The sequence below is a fragment of the Trametes versicolor genome (assembly GCF_000271585.1).
Source record: "Trametes versicolor FP-101664 SS1 unplaced genomic scaffold TRAVEscaffold_3, whole genome shotgun sequence".
Taxonomy (NCBI): domain Eukaryota; kingdom Fungi; phylum Basidiomycota; class Agaricomycetes; order Polyporales; family Polyporaceae; genus Trametes; species Trametes versicolor.
The window spans coordinates 1,239,047-1,264,395 of NW_007360323.1; the positions used below are offsets into that span (position 1 = coordinate 1,239,047).

Genomic DNA, 25,349 nt, shown 5'->3' on the forward strand with positions numbered 1-25,349 from the left:
CTGCCCTTTTATAACTTTACAGGGCAGGGCCTATTTTAAAAGTCTAGTTCACATTTGATTAGCTGGTTCTAGCAGCGCCACATCCGGATTCTGTTTCTGTTTTATATGGGCTCAGGCCCAAGGGTCCATACCCAATCATTCATTTTATCCATATAGGGCTGGTTCATGCACTATTTGGGGTTTCTAGGTTCTATCTAGGTGTGCTATTCCCTACTGGAAGCTATTCACCACGGGCGGTCGCGAGTTACGCCATGATAAAACTAGTTCATTTGGCAAGCAGGCAGGTAATCTCTCTGAATAGGGATGTGGGGCTGTTCTGAATGCTGTTCTAGGGCTTCCATGCCCAGAAATCAGTCTACTGAATAGAACATTCAGGCAGCGGCGCAAGCGAATTGCGTCTAGCTCCATTTGAAGCTGTTCAAGATCATCTAATTTGGATCTGATTCTATGTCTCAAGGTACACACTCATTTGTGGCAGCAGTGGTAGCAGAGGGAGCTAGTTAGGTCAGGTATATGACGCCAACTAATCACTCTTCCATGCAGATTGAGGCTGTATAGGTTCATGGCAAGTCGTGCGGTGCAGGGATAGATTGCCTTCAGTTGTCACTTCTGGTACTGGAGTCTATCATATGCAGGGGTCCTGGTGGATTAGGAGCCAGACAGGGCAAGTTGTATTCTATTATATTGTATGCCTTATGTTTAGGAGGCAGTAGAGGCGGTGTACTTTCTCACCTATTCTGCATGCTAGCATCCCGGTCACTAGCCGCAGGTTGGTTCTGAGTCAAGCAGATGCGGCTGTTTCTTGCAGTTACTAGTCCCTTCCAAATTGCAGTCCCGTCTCTGCTCCTATATGGTATTCCATTTCGCTAGCCATGCCTGCCAGATGCAGACAGTCGCCCAGCTCGGTCACTCAGGTCCCGGCCATCCGGTTGCGCATTGCGCGTTACAGGAGTTCGTCGAGATCATACCGTACTCCCACCACAGGTTGATGCACCCGTTGCTCTCCGGGCTCCTTGCATTATGTTTGCGCCGTGGCTCAGAAGGATCGGGCTTAGTTATGGGTGTGCTCGCCCGCCGTGCTCGCTTGGTATCTCATATGTCTGTTTGGCGCCCAGTTCTCAGGCCGCGTCATCGCTCTCTCCTGCCCACATAACCATCCATTGCCCACTCAGGCCTCCACTTCATTGTGGGCATCCGCTGCATGGCGGGCATCTACTCATCGCGTAGGCATCCGCACGCGCGCGGGCATCCACACATGTGTGGGCATCCGCATCATGCAGGCATCCGCTCTATGCAGGCATAGCCGTTTCAGAGGACACAATCTCGTACTTACCTTCTGTTTACATCACTTCCGCCGCTTCCTATCACTCAGACTGCGGGCTACACACTCCTAGGGACACGCCCAGGCGTACATATGCTCATTTCTTACCATGGCACGCCTTCCGCACGCTTGGGGGAGCGTGGGAACAACGCAGGTGGTGGTGGTTAGTGGTCAAGGCGCCCCAGAACGCCGGGTTCACGTCCAGCGGCGGCGGAGGCAAGTCCAGCGAGCAGTCCGAACGTAGAACGCCGAGGACCACCTCCTCGATCACCTCCGATCGATTGATCGCCCATGTCACAGCATGCATGATCTGTGACAGACGTGTCCGCGATCTGCATCGACGCGTCGCGCCGCGCCGCACTTCGGAGGTCTGGACAAATCCGACGCGGTTGTGCATGCAGTAGCCCACTAAATGCACGATGCATAGTCTGCTATAGCGTGCGATAGTTCCTGTCAGTCTCAGTACGTACTCTCTGAGGTAAGTATTACACAACCAGGCCTAATAGTGCACGTGAGCTGGAAGTTGAACGACACGCACCGGACGCGTCCGGGAACGAGGTCAACGTTGTTGTGCTCTCCCCTTCCCGCACGAGGCACCCTCGTAGCCGAAGAACTATCGGTAGACGTCTAGACAACGGCAGAGCTCCTCGTGAGCACCCCGCCGTCGACTCGCCTCGATACCTCCACCGGCCCCGTCGCCCTCTGTACATAGTACCCTCGGGCGCGTCAAGACATGCCCTTACAGTCTCGTGTACGTACGATTATTACCGGTTTTGAGATCGTTAGGAGTCGTTACCACTCTAGCGAGATGTTATGAGCCTTATCGGATACATACGCCCACTCTCCGATGCAAAAGTACCATCTAACCGACATATCACATCCCCCAGGCCCTCTTCGCAGAGCGCATCCTGCACATCGAGCTCATCTACGAGCCCATCTTCGACGCCGTCTCCGCCGCGGCCCTCCTCCGCCTCGCCCGCACCTGCCGCGCCGCACACCGCGCCATCGCCGCCTACACCCGCCTCGCCTTCGACATCGACCGCCTCCTCGCGCGCTTCTTCCCCTCCCCCTTCGCCCCCTGTGCGTCCTTCTGCGCGTCCCCGGCCCCGCACGCGCACACGGAGCTCTATGCACGGGCAAGGGCGTTTCGTGCAATGCAGGCGCGCACGGGCACGCTCGTCTCGGGCTCGTCCGCGCTCCAGTTCTTCGACCGCACGCTGTACCCAGAGTCGGACCTGGACCTGTACGTGCACGCAAGGCACCGCCGGGAGGTCGGACGGTGGCTGGTCGAGGAGGGGTATGCGTTTGCGCCGACGGAGCACCAGGACCCGCGGTTTGAGGTCGAGGTCGTGCATGGGATGACGACGCGCGAGGACGGGATTTACAGCATGCCTGGGGTCGCGGCGATCCTGACGTTCACGAAGCCCGCGCCGAGGCTGGGGGCCCAGCGCGTCGTTGCGGAGGAGTCGGAAGAGGAGCTGGAGGTGCAGCTGGAAGAGCGGGAGCCGCGCCCGCTCAAGGTGCAGATCATCGTCGCCAAGAACACGCCCATGGAGGCCATCCTCGCCTTCCACTCCAGTGCGTACCCCACATCCCCAGCCCTTCGCCTATATACCACTGAACGCCCCAATATCTAGCATGCGTGATGAACGTGATCAGCTACGAGAAAGCCTACTGCCTCTTCCCGCGCGCCACGCTTGAGAAGCGCCTCTCCCTCCTCTCCTCCTCCTGCCGCGGCCGCTCCAAGCGCCGCTCGGCCGGGCTCGAAAAGTACGCGCGGCGCGGGTTCCGCATGCTCGCCACGCTGCCCCCCGACGAGCTCGAGCCCGACCCCGCGTCCGCCCTGACCGCCGCGGCGAGCGCGCCCTTCCCCGACGCGCTCGCGTACGCGCCCTTCCTCTACGGGCGCCCCACCGCGCTCGCCATCGTCGGGCGCAGATCTCCTGCCCCTGCGGCGGGGGCGGCCCAGCACAAGCCGTGGCCGGCGTTCCGCGTCGGCTGGCGCTGGATCGACGACTCTGCCTCCTGGGTGCTCCCGCTCTCTCTCACAGGCATCGCGCTGCCCCCCGCGGCGAACACGACTACCCCAGTGCTGACACACGATCCCGTCGCGGTGTGCAACTGGGAGGTGCGCTACCCGGTCCCCGCGCGCCGCCACGGACGTGCGCGGCACGACCCTGGGGCGGTGATGCACTTCGAGGTCGCGACGGGGAAGGTGCTGCGCTACCGGTACTTGGTGACGGACGCGGACTTGCTCACGTTCTTGGGGCGGGAGCTGAGCGCAAGGGCAAGGGCGGAGGACTTGAAGGAGGATGCGGAGTTGGAGGATCGGACGTAGTGAGTGTTTTGTTTTTCTCGTGGGTTGGTTGGTGCTGACGCGGGCGGCGGTAGCTATGACTGGGAGCTGCGGGACTTGTGTCGCGAGTTCCTGCATGGGTTCGCGTCGCGCCGTATGGGCAGTCTGCGGGCTTGAGCCGGCGCTCGGCGCAGTGCTCGTTGGGCTTCTTCTTGGTTAGTTGGCCGTTGTTGGTTTGATTTTAACGTTTGCAGCTTGTCAGCGTGACCGGACAAGTCGGCCAGTGAGAGAGATTCTTGCTGCTATGCTACGAGTGCTCCGTCTATACCCTCTCTGGAGTTTGCTGTGTAGATTTGCGCCTGTGCTGAACTTCTTGTTGGGACACTGTACCTGCATGGGCTGTACATATCTCGGGTGTTGTACTTCTGTACCAGACCATGATGCGATTCAGGCGTTGTTCTACAAATCACAATTACAATGAGCTCTACTGGTACACTCTGTTCTCTGCACGACCAGATCCGCGCGTTCCTGATATTCACGAACGGCCCTCCGGCTTCCGACCACCCTTGCTTGCACCTTCCGGTCCTTCATCCTTGTTGCTCACACCCTTGTCGGTGGACTGGCTACCGTCGAGTTTGGCCATGTTCCCATACCGCCCCTTCTGTTCTGACTCCGGACCCTGGTCGGGAGGTGTATCATACTGGCCATTCTTGGTCGTCTGTGGGCAGTGTAAGTCTCATGTTCTGTTTCGAGATGCGAAGTGGGTGCTTACGGTCTCATACTCCTTGCTTTCAGGTCCAGCACGCGAGAACTCTCCCGTCATAGGCTCATTCGGGCGACGAATCTGTGACCCGGTCCCGGAACCGTCGACTTGATGCGTTTTGGACGAAGCCGGAGGAGTGTTGTCGACGTCCTTGAAATACGAATCGGCCGTGTGCTTCTTGTCCTCAAGACGACGTGCAGACATCGAGAAGGTGCGCTTCTGCTGTGAGCCAGACGAGGATTTCTTGTCAAACTGGAGTACGGTGAGCACATTGCAGGATGAGATGCGGCGCACACGTCCACGTACCTGATGCGACGGCAGCGTTGGGTTCTCTCCCGCGTTTCCCTTGCCCTTGTCGGGAGATGCCTGCGCGGAGCTGGCGGGCTTGTGCTTCAAGTGCGGGTTCTGGTCCGCATTGGTGCGCTCCTTGGGCTCCCTGCTCGCGTCGGGGGCTTGGCCGACTGTGGATGCCGCAGCGCGCGCCGCCGACGTGTGGAATGCTCTGGTCTGCTTCGCACCACCGCTGCTCGATCCTAGCCCGAGCTTGCTCTTGATAGTCGCAGCCAAACCCTCGGGCATGGCATCTTCTTCGCGGCCTTTCCCCTCTCCCGCCGCTGCACTTTTGTTAGCGGTACTGGAGGCAGAGCCGACCTGGTCAGCGAAACCGACGCCTTCCTGGTTTCCCGAGAGTTCGGAGTGGTCGGCGCTCTGGTTGCCTTTACGCGACGCGGCATCGTGTGGGCCCGAGGATTGCTCCCCCGACGCGACGCGTTGACCGCCCCGCGCGGCCTGGTCGTGTGTGTCTTGGGAGTGCCTGTTGCCCGCCTGGCTGACCGTTCCTTGCGAAAGCCGCGGGTCTTTTCCTGGGGCTGTCTGGGCCGCGGTGACGGAAGATGCGTGGAAGAGACGGGTCGAGGAGGGCAGGGTGCGAGTTGCGCGACGGAGTGAGTTGGAGAGCATGTTGGCGACGATGGTGTTGGTGCTGAGTGAGTTATTGGGGGCGACGACGGGGGCTGCGGACTGTTATAAGGCGTCGGTCGGGGCCACTTGACGGGCCGTCTCCTAATGGCGAGGGACGTCACCCGGAAGTCCGCCTGACGTCACTTGTGCGCCGCTCCCTCCTCTCCACACCCAAACGCGGGCGTCCGTCATTTGAGATTCATCACACGTTTGTCGAGGAGCCAACGGACGGTTTACATTTCGCAATTGTGCGTACTTACTGAGTTGCGAGTGTTTGAAGTGGTAGTAGTATAAAACGAAACGCGCAGGGTCATGGACGCCATGTCGGGATTTGCCATATTTGGTTCGAGGTGCACCGCCACCGCGCAGTGTACAGAAAGCAGCTTTAAACTAAGCTTAGCGTCGTGTTGGGGACGTTATATCATAGCGGGTGCACCTCAGTATGTATCTGAAGTTATCCGTTGCGAAAGACCTGAATACTTAGTGTAATTTCCCCTTTGATGCCTTGAACGTCTGCACTCCATGATCTACTCGTGGCCCATGTAAAAGTCTGGATCTTTCAGGTGCCTCAACAACCTATCCACCGCGTCCGTCACGTCCTTCCAAGGACCTACTTCCGGTCCCAGCGTGGGCAGCGTGTTCATCGTTGCAACGCAGAACCGGTCGCCCGCCCACGACCCGCGCCTGATCTCGGCCTTAGCCCATTCCGCGCAATTCACCGCAATATTGTAATCCGCATTCGCCCAGGCGATACGGGCGAGCAGCGCGTGCGCCAGCGTCACGTCCTCTCTGTCCTGCGCAACCGTCAAGGTGTCCTCCCGGATGTACTCGCCCTTCACCGTGTTGCATAGGACCCGCGCGCCCTCGGGGTATGCCACGCCTGCGCACCCCCAGAGGACGGAGAACAACCGGAAGTCGCTAGGACCCTCGCTGGGCTTTGTAGACACCCCGCCGGAGGGCGTGGTCCATTGCCCGTAGGAAGGGCCCTTGTCCCTCGAACGCAGTACCATAGGCACACGCCTGCGCAGGTGGTACAGTGGGTCAAGCTTTCCGAGCGCCGCCTTATGATACCTCGGCCCATAGAGGTTGAGCCCTGTGATGCGCAGGGCCACTCCCGATCGGGGCTTCTGCAGAGGCGCATTCGCGATTTTCCGCCACTCCGCGTCGGTGAGGAGGCCGGCGGGCAGGTCGGCGCGTCCGGAGATGATGTCGATTCCGAGCAGGATGAGTCGGCTGTTTTGCCAGGGGGCGTGGAGGGACTTCAGCACGGCGAGCAGGCGGCATTTCCCTATGATGAGCAGGCTCTTGCAGGTGATGGCGAACATGACCGAGTCCCGCATGAGCAGGTCGTCGAAGATCATGCTCAAGAGCTCTACGGGCAGCCATGCGAGCGGGCAGTTCTGCCTCGCTATGGATCCTGTTGTCAACCACTCGTCGACCTCTCTGATTCGATATAGTCAGCTCAGGTATTAAGGTCACACAGGAGGGATGCCCTCACTTTGGTAGGCATGGCGTGCGCAGGTAATTGAGCAACGCTGTATGTCCTCCCAGATCCACGTCGTTCGTACCCTGGAGGAGTAATGATTCCAGTGTTCCTTTTAGGGTCTCCGCCTGTTGCTGCCGATCGATATTCAAGCTCCAGAGAAATAACGCGTCAGTATCCGCCATGTCTATAACACGCTGGAGGAGTACCACTCACAGACGCCACTTGCTAGTAGGTGTAGCCATTTCGATGAGTGGCTCAGCGAGTAAGGACGTACAACACAGACAGAGACGGATATGTTGGGGTGGTATACCCCAATGAGCACCCATTTATACGTCTTCCGTGGTTAAGCGATTCAGGTCAAAGCTGCGCCGTGACTGACGGAAACCACGCCCAAGACATAGGCGTTGATCATGGTCAGCGGCGTCTAAGCGCATGTGGTGGTCAGCGCGATAGGCATTTGCCCAGCACCATTGCATACGAGACTGAGCACGAAGATATGCGTAGCAGTATACCACATACCGACGTTCGTATCGCACAGATTGGTATATGTAAGTGTGCAACTTGGCCACTGAATGAGAAGGTACGTCGCGATCACCATGAGCTACAACAGGTTGGTTTAGTCCGCATAGTCACCAAGAAGGATTGATCGGCAGATAATCTAGCACGCACCGGCCACGCATATGCCCGGTTAGAATGTAGGGACGGCCACTCCCTTGAGATCCCGTAGCAGCCGATCCGCCGCGTCCGTCACATCCGCCCACGGACCCACTCCTCGTCCAAGCACCGGCAGCGTGTCCATCGTCGCGACGCAAAATCGGTCGCCCGCCCACGGTCCGTGCTTGACCTCTTCTTTCGCCCAGTCCAAGCACTCCGCCGTGACGGAGAGCTGTGTCGACCAAGCGATACGAGCAAGAAACGCATGTGCCAGCGTCGCGTCCGTGTCCCTTGCAACCGTCAGGGTGTCCTCCCGGATATACTCGCCCTTTGATATGTTGCACAGGACGCGCGCCCCTTCCGGGTACGCCACGCCCGCACACCCCCAAAGCATGGAGAACATCCGGAAGTCGCTTGGCCCATCGCTACGCTTCGCAGACACCCCGCCGGAGGGTGTGTTCCACTGCCCGTAGGAAGGGCCTCTGATGGGGCGCAACGTCGTGGGCACGCGCCTGCGCAGGTGGTATAGAGAGTCACGTCCGCCGAGAGTCATCTCGTACCGCGCGAGACCCCAGATGTCGAGGACCTTGGCAGATTGCACAAGCACTCCTCTGTGCGCCTGCGGTGGGGGCGTGGTCGCAATCCGCTGCCACTCCGCGTCATTGAAGAGGCCAGTGGGGAGGTCAGCGCGCCTATATGTGCCGTCCATACCGAGCAAGATGAGCCGGCCGTTCTGCCAGGGAGCGTGGAGAGCTTTCAACACGGCGAGGACGCGCCGTTCCGTTGTGATGAGCAGACTCTTGCAGGTGATTGCGAACATGATCACGTCCCGCATCAACAACTCGTCCAGGACCATATCCAACAGTTCGACAGGGAGCCATGCGAGAGGGGACTGTTGTCTGGTTTCACCGCCCGCGGATAACCACTCATCGACCTCTCTAATTCGAACCGGTCAGCAGGGTGCCAGGTAATGGAGGAGGGATGCAGTTACCTCGGCAAACACGGCGTGCGGAGGCTGTTGAGCAGCGCTGTGTGCCCTCCTGGATCCTCTTCAGGGGTTCCTTCGAGCAGTAACTCGTCCAGCGTCCCGAAGAAGGTTTGGGCTCGCTGCTGTTTGTCGACATTAAACCTGTTGTGAGAGTTGTCAGTGTGGGTTTCGTAGACGATGTTGATACAACTCACAGGTACCACTTGTTAGCATTCATCTTTCACGAGAGTTCTGCGGACTATGCTTGTGATGGTCGAAGCCAAAGTAGGGCTGTGACTGTGGGGGGAGCAAAGCCTATGTGGCAGCTTCTATATGCTCCGTACCATAGGCATGCGCAACCCTCATGGGATGGGCGGAACTTCGTCCTAACCCCCCGTGGGTTGTATAGCCTCGGACCGAAGCCGCGCTAATGACCCAGCTCGGGCACTGACAATACCCTTTGCAGAACTTGCGCGTTTGAGTGACCTTCAAGGTCGTCGCCCATTGGATTACCCTGTCCTTCCTAGTGACAGGAATCTGACGGTCTATAGTAAGTTGCCGATTGCAAAAAGAGATAAACTGGATCTATCGTTTGAGAAGCGATCCCATAAAGTGAGAGAGGACCTACTGTTGTGTATGGCAGCGACGGGGTCGAAATACCGGGGACCAAGGTTGACGCCGACACGTCAGATATTGGCCACCACGAGGCTTGCGCGCGCACATGTAATGGTGTTCTTCATTACTGGCGATAAGTCTGTTAGTGCATGCCCTGTACTGTGTGTCCTGCAAACACTGGCAGTGAAGACGGAAGTATTTGAAGACTGTAGAGCGAATGAAATTTGTCACATCACCTGTCAGGGTACCCACAGTGCGTCCTTGAGATCGATCCGGGTAGAGAAGCGTTCCAGACTCTAGTCATTATACCGTACACTGTTAGATATATCGTAAAGTACGGAAGTCAGCGGCCCCCGTATGGCGATGATTACTTGAGCCAGCCTCTTAGTTGGGGCCGACGAATTGGTAGAGTATGCGGCGGACCAGGCCGGATAGGTGCTGCGGGTCATTCTGCGAGAGGGGTCAGCGTTTGGTACGGCCACACTCCGCACACGACTACGCATCACGAACCTGGTAAGTGCTCTGCGATGGCAATGAATGTCAGCTTCCACCCGATCGCTATGTAACACCTCCAAAACTCACCATCACCATGCCCATTCCCATTGCAGTAAGCTCAAAAAATAAGTCAGCCTCGCCTGCACATAACGTATAGATTAACCAAGTACTCACCAACGCGTCCCCGTACCGTCCCATCCCGAACACCCACCCCTTGCCCCGCGCCATCACCCACGCGCTCTCGAGGCCCTTCGGCAGGACATACATGGCGAGCTCCTCCCGCCGCCGTTTCTCCTCGACGAACAGCGACAAGCCGGAAAGCAGGCCGCCAACGAAGAAGGAGAACTTCCCGATCAGCAGCTGCAAAACCCATGGCGGCAAGCATTTCGCAAGCGCAGCCAGCAGCGACCGAGCGCCGGGCGCCCGAAGCGCCACGAGCCTCTCATAGAGGTTATGTTTGCCACAGAAGTACGCTGTTTGGGCAGTAAGCAATCGTTTCTCCGGCAGCGCAAAGCGCGAGCGGCGTACTCTGGAAGATGGTCACGAAGACGCCAAGGAAGGCGGAGCTCCGGGCAGTGCCCAGCGCGGCACGTAGCAGCATGTGGGCGGGGCGCTTCATGAACGTATTTCGGCGGAACAGCATCATGGGGATGAAGTGCAGCGCGCCGTAGATAGGCAGCATCCAACGGAACACCTCCCAGAAGTGCGCGACCTGCACTGTCAAGCAGGAGTCGATGTCTGGGTGCACAGCGGCGCATGGTCCGTATGGTGGACCGTACGTGCGTAAATCTTCGGGGATCTTGGCACCCGCGAGCAGCTCCAAGATGCGGGAATGATTCTTGGCAGTAATACCCTGCAGAGACGTCAGAGGGGTGTGATGGAAGGATGCGTGTAGTGCGACTTACCGGATAGGTCAAAACGTGCTCCATGACCTGAGGGTCGAAGGTGCCATCACGAACAAGGGACATGTTGAGCGCGACTCCGTCAGCGGGTACTTTAGAGGCCACTTGAATCCTAGAGACGATGTTCAGCGGACAAAAACATTATTGCACCATTCGCACAGACCATCTGTTATACGATGATGGGAGTGTGTCTGGTCGCATGAGGAACCCATACATGATCTGTCCACAGCTTCTGGGTGTCAGGGTCGCGCTCAGTTCCCATTGTACAACATAACGTACCAAAGTGTGAACACGATCACGTCCCCATGAGGGATTTTGAAGCCCGACTTCACTGACATGGCATTAAACGACCCCTGCAGGCCTCTAGGCGGGTCGTGAGCATCGCACCCGCGTACCTGTACAATGCGACTTACCGGACAAACATTTGTTGGGCGATGCCAACTCTTCTACCGCGCTTCTCAAACATGATAGCGATCGCACCGGCGACGGACCCCGCGAACGCGGAGTACCACCACCGAGTTCGTTTCCGCACCCACATCTGGTGCACTTGAGCACTCATCGACAGCCTGGCCTGTCGTGCGCCCTTCTTCCGTTGTTGGATACCAAGTTCTACATCTTCTGAGGCCTCCTCGTCAAATGGAGAGTCAGCCCCAGGTTGCCCCGAGCCACCCGGAATGGAGGCGCGGAAGAGGGAACGTGTCCGAGAATGCGTTGTCTCATCTATGCGTGGCTGAGGGAGAAGGATGGGCAGGGCATTAAGGATGAACTTGTACAAGCCAACGAATGAGGCTGGTGTCGCTTTCAGTACAGGTGTATCGTGATGGTGGCGGTAGACGTACCGAGCGTGGCCGCAAATCGGACGGAGTCCTCTCCGAAGAGTGCATGGCGGATCAAACTCAGCCGGAAACGTCTACCAAACGTCTGTCAGTGCAGCTCTTTACGCGTGCCGTGACCAGCTACTTCCACAAGGGAGAGAATACACATGAACCAGCTACTCCGGGGCGGGATGTCTCGTGCGTTCGTGGGTATGTACTCACTTGGGGATTCGCTTAATCCGGGTCAGAAGGAGGATGAAGTTCACGCCTGAACGGATCGCGAACGCAAGAGTTCCCGCCCCTATCAGCGCAATACAGCGAGCCGGTGAGTAACCGCGACGGTATGCACTGAAGGCTACGTACGGAGGCCGCCCCTGCACGCGTGCTCAAAGCAATCCCCGAGGTCGAGCACCTCGACCGGCTTCTCGCCCCTGTCTCTCCATACGACGCGCCGAGCTTCGCGTAGGTGCTCCTCATAGTTCGCGAGCACGACCAGATTCTCGAAGGAGGCCATTGCGCGGCGCGGGGTGAAGTGGATGTAAGAGGGCGCGCGACCGAGATGAGGGGGGCTGTCTGGGGTGCGCAGCGAGGACGCCATTTGCGGTAGGTCAGGTCATACAGCAGGTCTGACGATTCCAGGATAGGCGTAGCAGGCGTCCGGAACGGTGCAGGATGCAAAGGTTGGGGGGAAGGCGGCCGGAACGGGGCTAATAGGCGTTGTGTGGATGCGTGGGGTCGTCGGTTGCGGTCGTGATTGGCACTCCCGTGACCCCAGGCCTCGAAAACACGGGCCTGCGCCTCGCCTACGCAGCAAGCACCCAGCCGAAACAGATGCGGGTTGCACAGGCAATGTTGCCGTACTGCAGCATATAGCCGGCGTTCGAGGGCTTCATGGACATGTCCTTGAGCGGGTCGCCCTGGCTCGCCGCGGACGCTCTCAGCCACAACCCCAAGAGATCATGCGAGGCTCGGCATGATCGAGAGCATTGCCCAATGGGCATCGAATAGTATGAAATCACTAGATAGGTCCGACGACTACTACAATGCTGCTAAAATGGATGATGATGCGAGTGCGAGTCCGTAGCCGTAACGTTCGATGCAACGAGAGAGGGGGGATAGCCACAAAGTCCAAAATGTCAATGAGCGAGCAGTCCGCGATCCGAGAGCACCATGTACAGCCAACCAGGCGGCGCGTCCGAGTCCGAGATTGTCTATGACTGAGAGAGAATGGTGTCGATCGAGTCGTTCAGGAACTGCTTCCGTCCCGACAAGTCTGCCTTCGGGAATCGCGCTTGCATCGCTTCGCGCACAGTCCTGCAGGATCGCAGTCAGTTATTAACCGCCTCGCAATCATGAAACACGGTGGCTCACTTTTTCGTGACGGTCATAAGATCTTGAGTGCTGAGATACGCCCTCAGCGCCGTGACGAGCTCCTCATCGGTCGGCTCGGGGTTCAGACTTGGTCCGCTTGCGAATGGGTTGACAGTCGTCGCGAGCGAGAACGTCGACATTGGCCGCTGCTGTCCCATGAGGCCCGGCGCCATCGGTGGCGCGAACCCGCCTTGCGATCCATGCACGTCTCCTCCGCCTCCGAACATGTTCATGTTGGTCATGACCGTGTTCCGCGGTGCATTCGGCATCATCCCGTACATGCTCCCTGTGCCCTGGTACGCCATCGGGTGAGCCACGGGCATCTGCCCGCCGTAGTCTGAGCCGTGCACGGAACCGGAACCGCCGAAACCACCCATGAAGGGCAGTTGAGGCAGGCCGTATTGGGACTGGGGTGGTGCGCCGCCGTAGTGTGACAGATTACTCTGCGAGTTGTTCTGGTGGTACGTGGAACCTTGAGGGTTGGTCATGTTCGTGTCCCGGTAGTAGTCGCCGCCGGCTTGAGACTGGTGGTAGCTCGGGCGAGGCGATGGCCCACGCGAATGCGGTCCACGCGAGCGCCCTTGCGAAGGTGACTTGCTACCGTAGCCAGTCTCGTCGGAGTGGCGGGAACCTGTCTCCCATGCCTCCGCCTCGTATTCTAGCGCAAAGTCAGCGACAAGTCAATGGTAGATATAGCAAGGAGTACATACCGCTGAACTTCTTGAGAGGAATCATGCTGTCGTCATACTTCTCGTCGTCGTTCATGATGACCTTCTTGTTGCCACCCTCGCCAATGACCAGACGAGTGTTACCCCAACTGAAGTCGTCCATGCACCAGAACGCGTAGATGGGCAGGAAAAAACTGTACACCGGATACCTGGAGTAACGCGGATCAGACGTTTTTGCACTCGTAGATATGAGATAAAAACGTACGAGAGGATGTAGACCACCATCCATCCGATCAACATGAACTCACGCTTCAAGATGAAGATGAGAGCCTAGAGTGATGCGTGAGAACCCTGAAACAAGCTGTACGGCGATTGTCCTCACCTGAAGACCATATACCACAGCCAACATGATGATGGAAATGAGCGGCAATGGTGCGTTACCGGTGGCCACGACGACGATGAGGTAGACGAGCTACAGGCCGGTTGTTAGCGACGCATCGAAGTACTGAACGATTTTCGACGTACGTAGACGACAGTCGACGGGAGAATGAGGGTGCCCAGCAGATCGATGAACACGAAGAAGCGCATGGAGAAGCAGCAGAAGCCGAAGAGCTCAGGGAGGAACACCAGCTCGCACAGGTTGTGCACCGTCGAGTTGATCCACCGACGACGCTGCGAGAACAGGACACGCCAAGACTCGGGTGCGATGGTGTGCGCGACCGCATCGGGAGTAAACTTCGTCCGGAACGTGGGGAAGTGCTTGAGCAGGAGCGTGGTGAGGTAACGATCTTCACCGAGCGAGAACAGATTCTTCTTGTGCAGGGTGTCGACGATTGGCTCCGCGTACTCCTCGATAACGCGGTTCGAGATGATGATGGGGCGTCCCTTGTCCGCTGTCCGGATGCGGTACATCGAGAAACAACCGGGCAAACACGTCACTGAGCCGAACAAACTCTCGAACGCCTTTGACAAATGGTGCGAGATGTAGTACTCGTATACCTTGAGAACTATGAGTCGTGGTTCGTTGGCACGTCATACGATAAACTTACCTGGATCATGGTCCACCACGAGCCCTCCTCGTTATCGAGCTTGGTCTCACCACAGATACCGATGATACTTGAATCGTCACATGCGCTTGCAACAAGTCGGTTGAGGGCGTCGGGGGTGACAGTCTTTGAACTCTATCAGTGGTACGTTCTCGGGGGGATGCGAGGGAGCGCTCACTGTATCGGCATCGACTGTGAAGATGTACTCGTAGAAGGCAGGATCGATACCAATGACGTTGCGCATCTGGTGATAGATCTCCAGCTCGAGAGGTGCCATGGGAGCGTCGAAGTGCACACGGTTGAGGTACTGCATGACGAGAATTTGACTGTCACGCTTGCCCCTGTTGCCCGGCTTGGTGCGCTCCGTAGGCTTGCCGACCTTGACGACGACGATGTACCTGAAATACCCATAAGCAATTCGTCCAGAAACACCCTCACGAGCACAGCGAGAGGACTTACGGGACGACATGACCTTCGAACTCGTAGAGACCAGAGTAGACCTTGCCGTAGTTCAGCTGCTTCGATCCCTCACCGATGGCCTTGTACAGAACCGGCTCCGGGTCAAGCTTCGGGTCGACACCCAGGATATCGAGGACAATACGAGGTGTCGTGCGGTCGTTGCCAGTACCGATGATGTTGCCGTCGCAGATGATGAAGATCAGCTTGCGCTTGTCGTCGTAGTTCAACGCCGCCAAGGAGTCGACCGTACGGCGGAGCGACTCTTCACCCTCAGTGTAACAAGGGACCTGGCACAGAACGAACTTGTCGAGCATCTCAGGGTTGCGTTTGGGCGACAGTTGCAGAGCAGCCAAGACTGTACAGCACCGTCAGACAGCGCGCCCGCGATCAGTCATAAAGACTTACATTTGACACCGATCGAAGTCAAGAGGATGATAGAGAACACCAGCAGGAGAACGTTCTGCACCTGACAACGGGCGTCCTTGCGGAAATCGGGCTCGCCGTAGTAGAACATGTTGTTGATGCACTGCATATTCTGGTCCCGCGTAGTGCTATCCAGACCCGCGAGCACGTTGTTGAGCGGTTTGGTGATGTCTTGACCAGGCTGCTGCTTGAAGATGTCCACGATGTCCGAGTTCAGGAAGGAATACTGCGACGCGGTGTTGATCTCTACAGTGTTGATGTAGTCCGAGAGATCGTAGACCGCGTTGTTGTAGATCGCCCACATCCTGCAAAGGCGGATTAAGTAGTCACGTTTTAGTGGTACCGCCAAATCAACTTACCGTTGGTTGTCTGGGTCGGTGGCCGCCGCCTTGACCGCGTTCCTATCCCATACCAAAGGTCCCTTCTTGAACTGGCGGATCTTGGGCAAGAACGTCGCGGTGTACCAGTCCTGGTTGGCGAGCTTCGAACCCGAGTAGCCGCCCGTTCCGGACTTGTGCATCGCTTGCGGCGCCTCTGGGGTGAAGTTGGCGGCGGTGAGGGCCAATGACGTGTCGGTGACGAGACCCGGGCAACCGAGGGAAGGAGGAATGGGGAAGTACCCAGTGAGATCCTGGCCGGCGACGATGTCCAGCGTGTCGGCGCCGTTGCTGTTCAAGTTGGCGACGTCCGAGTGCTGACCGTGGATGAAGTTCGACACGTCGTAGACGGTACCCTGGATTGTCACCCAGAAGTCGTCGTCGCCAGTGTGCTGATTGACCTCGTTGAGAGCCCATGCCTTGTCGAAGTTAGGGCAGAGGAGGCGACCGAACTCGACGATGTAGAAGACGACGATACCGTTGAACAGGAAGATCAGCCAGAAGATGGTCACCTTCTCGCGCCACGCGAGTTGGATGTCGGGGCGCTTCATACGACCGATCTTGCTGAGAGCGATGGCAGGTATCCACCAGGTTGTCGCCCAGACCACGAAGAGCCAGTTTCGACGCGACCGGCTGGTAGGGACCTCCTCGACCGTGTTCGGCGCTTTCGCAACGATGTCGGCCTCTTTCGACGCCATATCTCGGGGAGCGCCGCTCTTCTTGTCCCACTCCGAGCCCCAGCCGTCAGCCTCGTATCCAGGGGTATTCGGGTTCGTAGGAGTCACCGGCATGCTAGGGTAGCTGGCGTTGGCGTTAGGGTCGTGATAGTGGGTGCCGTTGGTACCCGTTCGTGTCAGCAGTAGGTTGTCTTCACTCTCGCCGCCGCCGTAGTACGCGCCAGCGACAGGCGCGAGCGAGCCTTCCTGGTGAGTGTACTCGGTCGCATCGTCAGGCAGCACGCTCTCGTCGTCCACGCCGTCCACACCACGCTTCTGGTCCTTCTCCTGGGCACGAAGAACATCCTCGACGACTTTCCATGCTGCGTACGTCAGCCAGATCATGCGATGCCCGACGACGTAGTCCTCGCCCTCTTTCCACCCGTTGGCGGATGCGCACTGCCTGATCCGCTCCGCTTCGGAACCTCGGATCGTAGGAACGTAGCGGTCGCAAAATGGGGCTTGCTCGAAGTCGACGATGAAGTCGTTCTTTCGCCTGGAGATGAGGTCTGGTAGGAGGAGAGCGCGGATCTGGGCCTTGACGCGTCGCTTGTCGAACGAGTTCGAGGTCCCCGAGTCGTTCGGTCGGATGCAAGACACTGACCATTGCCTTGTACGATCGAGATTCCACATGATCTCGGAGAGGGTGTAGTTGAGCTGCGTGGTGATGGGGTAAACCTTGGAAGGGTCAAGGCGGGAGTGCTCTTCGCCGGGAGCGACGGTGGAGCCGTCGCGCGCGATGATGGGGGTGGGGGCGCGGAGAGGTCGTGAAGAGACTTGAGCTTGGACGATGATGCTCTCGTCCTTGGAGTGACGTTCAGTCGCAAGACTGGGGCCTGCCATGAGCTTCGCGATGAAGGGGTCGGAGGAGTTGCGGAGGAGGGTCACGAAGGCGCAGTCGAGGATGTCAGTGTCTTTCTCGATGAAACCGCGGGCGTCGTAGCTGCAGCTCCCGGCGTAGTGGTTGATTCCGAACGTCATCTTGTCCGGACACTCTGCGCTACCGGGGGCGATGAACGAGGCGTGCACCCCGAACTTCGATACCAACTCCTGCAGAGTCTCCTCTTCCTTCTTCTCGGTGCTCTTCCCTGACCTGTAGGACGAGGACGCCTTGTTGAAGATGCCGAGAACTCCGCCCGGTTTCCTGTGAGCGCGCTCGCTGAGCTGAGCACCGCGAAGGAGCTCCACGCAACCAGCATTGTCCATAGTAGCAACAACCGGGAGGGCGACGCCATCTCCGGTGAGTTGACTGTTGTAGCCGACGGAGTCCTCAAACGTGTTGCGCAGAATGTAGGAGTGGAGGAGCTCGTCCGAGAAATTGATGCAAAACTCCTCGAAGCCTGCCTGATTTTGCGCGCCGAGAAGGGGTGCTGGGCCACCGAAGTAGACCGAGGCGTTAGTCGGGAGACCCTTTGTCTGGAATCCAGGCTGGTCGAACAGCACGATCTGGGTCGAGGGAGGGGGGTCCTGCGAGCTGGGTGCAATCTTGTGGTTCGCGGTCTCGGTCACGTACGCAAAGAGGATGGCGTAGAGATCCTTCGCGAGCTGATCACGCTGGGCGGCGCTCTGCTGCGCGTTCATCATGACAGTGTACAGCTCCTTGCGCACGTAACTCGTCTTGTTCGTGAGAACCTCGCTGAGCTCATCCGCCGGTACGCCGAGCATGCGAGATACTTGGTCCAGCATGGGCGTGTTCGAGACGTAGGCGGAGACGTCACGAGCATCTGCTTCGCCGAACTGGAGATTCCCAAGAGCGAGGATGGCAACGAGGAGACCAAGAATAGCAGAAACATGCTTAGGCTTGAATCCCAGGATCTTCATCGCCGCCCGCAACTCGTCCATGGCGATGCCGTCGTCACTGAATGGGCCCGCGGGGAGGCGGTAGCAGCCAGATGACGCCAGCAGTGCGTAGTCCGAGACATCCTCAAGGGCATACCGGTCGCGTTCCTCCGGGGTAGCGCCGGCGAGGAACTGGTAGAAAACGTGGTAGGTGCGTTCTTCGTAGGAGAGGCGTGAGAGCCGCGACTTGTCCAGGCCGAACGTCAACACCTTCGCCGCTTGGATACGGCCACGCTCGTTGAAATGGAGTTCGAGGTAACGACTGTGGCGGGAGGCGTTTGGGTTAACGAGCGTCTTCGCGTTCCCGAAGGAATCGAGTAATGTTGAGAGCGACTTGATCTGTTCGGCCAGCCGAGCTTCCTTCTTCGAGTGGGAAGAAAGTCGGAGAATCTGGTTGACGAGTAGTTGCGAGCTGGCACTCTTCCCCGCGGCGGTAACACCTCTGCGATGCACATTTATTAGGGCGTCATGCGGAATGTTTCAAACTGAACTCACCTGAAGATGACGGACTGCGACTCCATTCGTCTCCTCATGAGGAGATACACCCTAGCGGCAAGATCGAATAGATGTGGTGGCAGCTGGGCGGTGCCCGGCAGAGGGAAACTCGTGTCCTTGTAGGACCTCTCCTCGTACTCCTTCGCGGTCACGTCGTTTACATTAGCGAGTGTCTTGTATGGATTAACGACGACGAGGTTGGCGGCACCGATGCGGGTGTAGGGTAGGTCTGCACGAAAGCGAGCTTGGAGAACAGAGAGAATGGTGTCATCGGAAGGGTGAACGGTTGCCGCGGCCGAGGGGGCTGTGAGATCCCTGAGGTCGCCAGAGCTGACCGCCTGCGAGGCAAGTGCTGAGGCCATGACCTACAAGGGTGGCCTGGGGGTAAGAGAAGGGTAGAGGGCGAGGACGCCAGCCGAGACAGTGAGCAGACGACGGAAGGTGGTGAGAAACGAAGCGGAGAGGCCTTCTATGCCCGACCGCGACCGTGACGTGCGTAACGGCGACAGCATGCAACGGGCTCAGCCCAGCCTCCGGCCGCGTATCAACGAGCTCCGGCCAGCGGTTTATTCTGGGATCAAGCGTGTGTAATGCCCGCGTTGCTAAGATTACAACGCGGGGAATTCCGTTCATTAGGAAGTGAATCCAACTCCGTTACATCGCCGGAGCTCCGGATAGGCACCGTTAACAACGCCGGATCACTGATGTCAGTGAAGCTGTGATTACAAGCCTGGCAGCCTGCATACAAGGTTGCTTCGACAGGAGGTGGACCTCACTCGACCTCCAGGGGTGGTTTAAACTTGAAACAGCTAGACTTAGAGCTCTAGGGGGTGGATTGACACAGCCAACAGTCACAATTATTTCACGTTATTGACCCCAGACCATCGAGGAGCACGAGGGGGGACCTTTGAGCTTCTCATCCACTCACAACATATCTAGACCCGGTGCGCAACCCAGATATACTCGGCCATGACTTCAATGCAATGCGCCGGGCCTCTTGGAGGTGAGAAACGGAGGCACTGTGGTCATCATAGTCCGCGCTGCCGGCACCTACCATACGTCGACGGAGTCACACACTATCCTCCCATACGACCACAAGTCCGGGGTCTTCTCCGCCCAGGCGACTCGCTGATACGCATGGTAGCACCGGCAGCCTCCTACCGACAGTGCTGGTGGGACGGAGTCGCTCACGTCCCGCTCCTGCCCTATAGATCAGGAGGTGTAGGTTCTATAATATCCACATCTATCCTGTTGCAACCACAAAGGTCAGACAACATTAACTGCAGCGGCGCAGTGCTTCTCTGTGACGTGTGGACGGCAGATGCAGCGGGCTTGTGTTCGAAAACCGTCATTTATGTACTGGAATAACTCACTGCGGGTTGGTGACGGGCAGGACGTGAGAAATAAAGGATATGATGGTATCTACGACTCCTCCTCGTCCTCCTCATCCTCTGATCCTGAGGAAGTTATGTCATGGGCGGGTGTTTTGACGAGCGAAGATGATAACAGCCCACCTGAGTCTGCGTCGCCGTTCGTGAGCGTTGCTTGAGGCGCCGGCGCACCGGCCTCGCGCTGCAGTGCCTCCTCCCAGCCCTCCTCAAACAGCTCCGGGTTCACAGATGGGTCGGCTATGGCCGCCGCCACCTTCGCCCGCTTCTTCGCCTGCAGGTCGCCCTGCCATGCCTTCACCGCCTCCGGCACCTGCGCAGGTGCGTACGTGCGCGCGAACATGGCGGCCTCTGGCGCGCGGTGCGTCTTGATCAGCAGATCAACACACGGCTTGGGGTCGCCCAGCTGGAGCAGGGTGGCGAACGCGAGGTTGTTCTGCCCCTTCTCCTCTGTGCATGACGCGCGCTTGTGAGCACTACGCCACGATGATGCCACGTGTGTGGGTGCGTACCTGCGAGAGTTGCGAGCTTCGCCAAGCCTTCCCGGTCCCCGATAGCGAGCAGCAGCAGCATCAACGCACTTACGTCGCCTGCCTTCTCGAAGCTCTCGCGGGCGAGATCGAACCGCCACACGGCGAGTGCCCGGTCGCCGATCGCCTTCCACTTCGACTCGGCCTCGATCTCGGGGACGGTGCGTGCAATCTCGACGGCCGCATCGAGGTCGTCTAATTGTAGGGAGAGCTCGAACTTCTGGTCCGGGTCTGTCGTGACCTCCAATGCAAGCTCCTTGAGGCCTGTAACTCGTTAGGTACATCGCGTATACGCTGTGCGGGGTTCGTACCTCTGCTCTCCAAGAAGGTTGCAATTTTGTTGCGGTGTTCTTTTGGTATTGAAGGCAGAATCTCGGCCGCGCCCTCCATGTCCCCTCGAAGCACCGCGGTCTGGTATTCCACCACGTTCAGAGAGAGCGAGTAGCTGAACACATTTACATCCTTGTCGACGAGGTAGACACGGTTGTGTGCGGGCAGATATCCGAGCAGGAATAGAGACCTGGAGACAGGTTAGACAGGTCGCGAGGATAGACTACAGGCCAACCCACGTGTCGAAGGGCGTGATCGTGTAAGACTCGCTCCCGACGAAGTAGTTCAGGCGGTTCGCTGCGGTGGTGTAGATGAAGCAGTCGCCTATCCACTTTGCCGTCTTGACGCTGAACGAGGGTAAGATGAAGCCTACGAGTTATACCATTTAGCGCACCTGTCAGAAATCTCCGCTACAAGGTCGAAGGCCTCTTCCACACCCTCGTCGCCGAGGTCCGCACCCTGCTCGAGCTTCGCGTTGTACGCGTCCCGGTCGAACCGGAGTACATAGAACGAGTCCTCGGACGCAATCGCAACAAGGTTACCTGTGCCCGACCAGTAGACCTACCCGCATATTTAGGTGGTTGAACGCATCGCGGTTATCACTCGACTTACATTCTTGGCATCCACTTCAATGCGACGGACGATTTCTCCGGTCTCCCAGTCCCAGAACACAACAAAGCCAGCGCCCCGCGCGGCAAGGAGCGTGCCGCCGTGAACACCGTCAACAGCCCACGACCCAGCACCCTTCATGCCAGTGCCAGTGCGCTCGCGGAAGTTCTTGTATACCCGAATCTTCATCTTGCCCTCCAGGACAGCGTACGTGTTCGAGTCTCCCGCCCACGCGAATGAGCTGCCGTTACCGAACGCCTTGTTACGCCATGCAAGCGCTGTGTAGACGATGTACTCGCCGTCTCCGACAACGGTGATAAACCGGCCGTTGGGCGAGTGCATCAGCGACGTCGCGAAGACTTCGGTCGTACCAAGCTCCTTGATTGAGAGCGGTATCCGGTTGCCGTCCGCAAGCGTGTCCTCCTGGACGGTCTGAAGGTTGGCAGAGAGGACCTCGTTGTTGCGCGTGTACACAAGCTTGCCAGAGGTGTCCATGCTATATGTTGGCTCGTCGCGTCCGAGCTGCGGAACCAATGAGCATATATGCGAGAGACACACGCCTGTTACTGACCTTGACGACCACAAGACCCTCATCGTACCCTACCGCGACTTCGTTGGATGCCTTGCGGAGTGCGACGCACCATGCACGTTCCAACGCATAGCTGAGGGTGTTCTCAAGACGATATGTCCCGCTGTTCCACAACTTCACGGTGCCATCCTCCCCACCACTGATAATGAGAGGGAGGTTGGGGTGGAACGCCGCAAAGAGCACATTGTTCGAGTGGCCCTCCAAGGTCTGGACGCAGCTCTTGCTCAGGTAGTCCCAGATCTTGACGGTCTTGTCGTCGCTCGCAGTAACGAGGTATGGCCTGTCCGCACCGGGATAGAACTCGACGTAGTTGACGCCCTTGTCGTGCGCCTCCATAGTGAAGTTTGGCGAGGCAGAACCGAGTGACCACATCTTGACAGTACGGTCCAGACATGACGAGGCGAAGGTGTTGGGATCCTTGGGGTTGACCGCGATATTCATGATGTAATGGGTGTGACCTTCGTATGTCTGTATCGGAATTTGGTTATAGCCTAAGGACATGTATGTCGAATCAGTATAGGCGCACCTGGATGCATCTCCACTGCTTGTCCCAATCCCATGCCCTGATTGTCATGTCGTCACTGCCCGTCAAGACGATGCTTGCCGTGGGATGGACTGTGAGACATCTGATATAGTCTGGGTGAGCCTCAAAAGCCGCGACCTTTTCGTGCGTGTTGTAGTTGAAGACGCGAAGCTGGAAGTCATCGGAGCCCGCGACGAACCAGTTCTTGCGGGGGATGAAGCGGACGCAGCGCACGGGGACCTCCGCGACCTCGAACGTCTTGATCAGTGCGCCGGTGTCATGATTGTAGATGTTGGCCGTGCCGTTGTAGAGACCGGTAAGGATCCAGGGCTCAGTGGGGTGGAAGTCGATACCCTTGACGCGGTCTGAACGAGTGAAGAGTTTCCGCTAGTAGCAGCGTTTCAGGATCGCGTCGGCTATGCCATATATGCGGCAATGTTACTCACGTTGATATCCAGCAACATGATTGCACTTCAAGGCCGCGCGAAGCGTTGAGCAGCGCGAGTAGAAGAACAGAATGAAGTGGAGGACACGGGCGCAGTAGCAGGGAGCTGGTAGACGTGGACGAAGCGGTGTAACGTTTACGGGCGGCTCTCAGCTGCCCTGTACATGGACTTGGGCGTTGATTGCACTCCAATCTCTCTCTCTCTCTCTCTCACCACGATGGGCTCGGACAATGCACACTCTCTTCGTCGTTCCTTCGTCACATTGCACACTGTCCGAACATGAAACACTGGGTCGTGACCTCATCGAGTCTAGCTGCCAGTCTCCGACGGCATATCTGGGTGCACGCGGCAGACGTGGCTTTCATTGACCTGATCCTGCGTGAGGCAGGCCACCTTCTAGTCGGATGCTGTACGGTCATCCCCTCAGCTCGTACCTTCCAAGGCGAGTCCCCTGTGAAGAGACGGGCGCGCAGTTCATTTCCGTGAGACACTGGCGTGGAAGTCTGATATCGTTGGAGGAGCGGAGCGCAACTCCCTTCAAGCACAACATATTGACCTTCCACCCAACGGTCTCCGCTCTCACTAACGTTAGCGTTCATATGGACACGGAGGAGGGGGGTAAATGAGCTCATGGCCAATCTGAGGAGGTAAGTAAAGGTCTACATCGTGTGGTACGGCCCTTCTATCTACCCTTGATCTGTGCGCCTCGACGGACACGTGTGTTCAGCACTCCCTAGCCGACCCAATCTCTGCAGGCACATCGCATCTATATCTCATGGCGTGGTCCCGGAAGTCTGCCCGCCTGCGCTCGGCCTCGAGACAACCGCCTGGCTTGCGTCCGCCAGGGCAATATATACCCCCGCCGCCTACGACGTTGTCCTCTGTATCGAGGAGCACAGTCTCCACCCCTTCCCTCCCTTCCCGCTGATCTACTGCTTTATCTTTGCCCACTATGGCCACCCCTCCCAAGAGATCTGACACCACTTCATCCTCGTCGCGGCCGTCTTCGCCTTCCCCGGCAAGGTCGACGATGCGGAATCGCATGACAAGCGCTATGCGCCGCGCTTCGACAGGACTTGCGTTCGGCTCGAAGCTCCCGACGTTGTCGCGCTCTTCGTCCAAGAACTCCCTGAAGGTAGACCCGGCGCAGGCGCCGACTGCTTCGGAGACCCATGTCGCTCCGAGTCCAGTTGTGGAGACAGCGGAAGAGTCTCCTTCCAACCAAGTTCATTTAGGCCCTTCCCCCCTCCATAACTCGACTGCAGCGTCGGAGCCTGCGGTAGAGGCAGACCCTGTCCTCGAACCTACGCCGGTGTCAGCGCCAGTACCACAAGCAGAAGCAGCGCCGATCGTTGTTTCTGCGCCTCAAGAAGAGACCACTGCAGAGCAGATCACTCGGTCGCCCGAGCAGCTTGCCTCTGAGCTCCCCCATGCAGCTCCGGCTTCAGCTCCTGAACCGCAGCCATTCGGCTTCTCCGACCCCATACTTCCCGTCACTCAGCCACCTGCAGCAGTGGAGAGCCCTGTGCTTGCTACTGCAGACGTTCCCACTGAAGCCGCCTCTGCACCTCTCCCCGAGCCCACTCCCGTGGTCCCCCTCACCCCTCCCGCGGAACCCGTTCGTCCAGCGATCATGGAGGATCACCGGTCCGACTACTTCTCATATGGCGACCCCATCGCTCCGACCGTAGCAGAGCCCGAAGTCGAGGAGCCGCGAGCACCCGAGCCCGCAGTGGCCGCTCCATCAGTTCTCCAACCGTTCCCGGTCGATGAACCCGCACGCTACCAGACTACGTCTCATGTCCAGATCCCTAGTGACGATTCGACGTTCGCTTGGAGCGACGAACCAGCGTTGGGACGCAAGCGGTCCTCCTCGAGTCTCTCGGAGGTCCCCCAACACGCCGTAGAACTGTCGCAACAATCTGGCCTGCAATCCGGAAAGGCTTCCACTCGCGAGAGCAAGTCTTCGCTGGCTTCTTCCTACGGCAATGTCGTCCCGAACACAACCATAGGAGAAAGGCGCGGTCGTAGCTCAATCGTCCGGTCAGTTCGCAGTGTCGTATCGTGATCACCCTTACTGAACTTCGGCACAGCTTCGTAGACCCGGCCGAGGATCCGTTCGCCGATCCTCCAGAGTCTGCTAAGAAGAGCTTGTCGCCTATTGAAAGTGTCAACATGCCCGAGTATGTATCTTTCACACGTATGCCCCACGATTCCGCTCACGTTGTTATTCTTACAGGCCGGTCACTGAGCCTCAGCCCATATT

General features: G+C 58.1%; 7 protein-coding genes across 7 annotated transcripts; 1 reads left to right on the forward strand and 6 right to left on the reverse strand.

Moving 5' to 3' along the window:
- Nucleotides 1-2,118: 2,118 nt before the first annotated feature.
- Nucleotides 2,119-4,102, forward strand: TRAVEDRAFT_27113 (uncharacterized protein). The gene is made up of 3 exons (XM_008036611.1): nucleotides 2,119-2,899; nucleotides 2,959-3,658; nucleotides 3,713-4,102. The coding sequence occupies exons 1-3, from the start codon at nucleotides 2,476-2,478 to the stop codon at nucleotides 3,792-3,794; spliced, it is 1,206 nt and encodes a 401-aa protein (XP_008034802.1). The 5' UTR covers nucleotides 2,119-2,475; the 3' UTR covers nucleotides 3,795-4,102.
- A 50-nt stretch (nucleotides 4,103-4,152) lies between these two features.
- Nucleotides 4,153-5,340, reverse strand: TRAVEDRAFT_44352 (uncharacterized protein; the record flags this gene model as incomplete). Its single annotated transcript, XM_008036820.1, has 3 exons — nucleotides 4,153-4,335; nucleotides 4,390-4,632; nucleotides 4,687-5,340. 3 exons carry the CDS (start codon nucleotides 5,338-5,340, stop codon nucleotides 4,153-4,155), a joined length of 1,080 nt encoding a protein of 359 aa, XP_008035011.1.
- A 527-nt stretch (nucleotides 5,341-5,867) lies between these two features.
- On the reverse strand, nucleotides 5,868-7,068 carry TRAVEDRAFT_44353 (uncharacterized protein; the record flags this gene model as incomplete). Its single annotated transcript, XM_008036821.1, has 3 exons — nucleotides 5,868-6,783; nucleotides 6,839-6,976; nucleotides 7,040-7,068. 3 exons carry the CDS (start codon nucleotides 7,066-7,068, stop codon nucleotides 5,868-5,870), a joined length of 1,083 nt encoding a protein of 360 aa, XP_008035012.1.
- Nucleotides 7,069-7,514: 446 nt separating this feature from the next.
- TRAVEDRAFT_44354 (uncharacterized protein) lies at nucleotides 7,515-8,685 on the reverse strand (the record flags this gene model as incomplete). The annotated part of the gene is made up of 3 exons (XM_008036822.1): nucleotides 7,515-8,418; nucleotides 8,472-8,609; nucleotides 8,663-8,685. The coding sequence occupies 3 exons, from the start codon at nucleotides 8,683-8,685 to the stop codon at nucleotides 7,515-7,517; spliced, it is 1,065 nt and encodes a 354-aa protein (XP_008035013.1).
- Nucleotides 8,686-9,343: 658 nt separating this feature from the next.
- Nucleotides 9,344-11,972, reverse strand: TRAVEDRAFT_143419 (uncharacterized protein). The gene is made up of 12 exons (XM_008037277.1): nucleotides 11,638-11,972; nucleotides 11,497-11,575; nucleotides 11,299-11,369; nucleotides 10,873-11,248; nucleotides 10,739-10,822; nucleotides 10,623-10,688; nucleotides 10,463-10,571; nucleotides 10,086-10,410; nucleotides 9,732-10,030; nucleotides 9,645-9,674; nucleotides 9,573-9,584; nucleotides 9,344-9,512 (listed from the first exon to the last, which is right to left on the reverse strand). The coding sequence occupies exons 1-12, from the start codon at nucleotides 11,870-11,872 to the stop codon at nucleotides 9,447-9,449; spliced, it is 1,752 nt and encodes a 583-aa protein (XP_008035468.1). The 5' UTR covers nucleotides 11,873-11,972; the 3' UTR covers nucleotides 9,344-9,446.
- Nucleotides 11,973-12,284: 312 nt separating this feature from the next.
- TRAVEDRAFT_27115 (chitin synthase) lies at nucleotides 12,285-19,062 on the reverse strand. Its single transcript, XM_008036612.1, has 12 exons — nucleotides 18,669-19,062; nucleotides 15,601-18,615; nucleotides 15,224-15,546; nucleotides 14,819-15,173; nucleotides 14,538-14,757; nucleotides 14,363-14,485; nucleotides 13,839-14,312; nucleotides 13,696-13,785; nucleotides 13,579-13,643; nucleotides 13,356-13,522; nucleotides 12,646-13,303; nucleotides 12,285-12,588 (listed from the first exon to the last, which is right to left on the reverse strand). The coding sequence occupies exons 1-12, from the start codon at nucleotides 19,028-19,030 to the stop codon at nucleotides 12,486-12,488; spliced, it is 5,955 nt and encodes a 1,984-aa protein (XP_008034803.1). The 5' UTR covers nucleotides 19,031-19,062; the 3' UTR covers nucleotides 12,285-12,485.
- Nucleotides 19,063-20,090: 1,028 nt separating this feature from the next.
- TRAVEDRAFT_44357 (coatomer beta' subunit) lies at nucleotides 20,091-23,101 on the reverse strand (the record flags this gene model as incomplete). The annotated part of the gene is made up of 9 exons (XM_008036823.1): nucleotides 20,091-20,506; nucleotides 20,569-20,850; nucleotides 20,898-21,106; nucleotides 21,156-21,263; nucleotides 21,311-21,477; nucleotides 21,529-22,047; nucleotides 22,097-22,582; nucleotides 22,641-23,024; nucleotides 23,084-23,101. 9 exons carry the CDS (start codon nucleotides 23,099-23,101, stop codon nucleotides 20,091-20,093), a joined length of 2,589 nt encoding a protein of 862 aa, XP_008035014.1.
- Between the last annotated feature and the right edge of the window lie 2,248 nt (nucleotides 23,102-25,349).

Bases quoted from the DNA above. Each gene is read 5' to 3' on its own strand.
- TRAVEDRAFT_27113 (XM_008036611.1), top strand. From the start codon at position 2,476: ATGCAGGCGCGCACGGGCACGCTCGTCTCGGGCTCGTCCGCGCTCCAG. The intron at 2,900-2,958 runs GTGCGTACCCCA...CCCAATATCTAG, and splicing joins CATCCTCGCCTTCCACTCCA to CATGCGTGATGAACGTGATC. The intron at 3,659-3,712 runs GTGAGTGTTTTG...GGGCGGCGGTAG, and splicing joins GAGTTGGAGGATCGGACGTA to CTATGACTGGGAGCTGCGGG.
- TRAVEDRAFT_143419 (XM_008037277.1), bottom strand. From the start codon at position 11,872: ATGGCGTCCTCGCTGCGCACCCCAGACAGCCCCCCTCATCTCGGTCGC. The intron at 11,249-11,298 runs GTACGTCTACCG...AAGCGACACCAG, and splicing joins CCGATTTGCGGCCACGCTCG to CCTCATTCGTTGGCTTGTAC. The intron at 10,572-10,622 runs GTCTGTGCGAAT...CATCGTCTCTAG, and splicing joins CCATCATCGTATAACAGATG to GATTCAAGTGGCCTCTAAAG.
- TRAVEDRAFT_27115 (XM_008036612.1), bottom strand. From the start codon at position 19,030: ATGGCCTCAGCACTTGCCTCGCAGGCGGTCAGCTCTGGCGACCTCAGG. The intron at 15,547-15,600 runs GTAAGTTGATTT...CCGCCTTTGCAG, and splicing joins ACCGACCCAGACAACCAACG to GATGTGGGCGATCTACAACA. The intron at 14,758-14,818 runs GTAAGTCCTCTC...TGGGTATTTCAG, and splicing joins TTCGAAGGTCATGTCGTCCC to GTACATCGTCGTCGTCAAGG.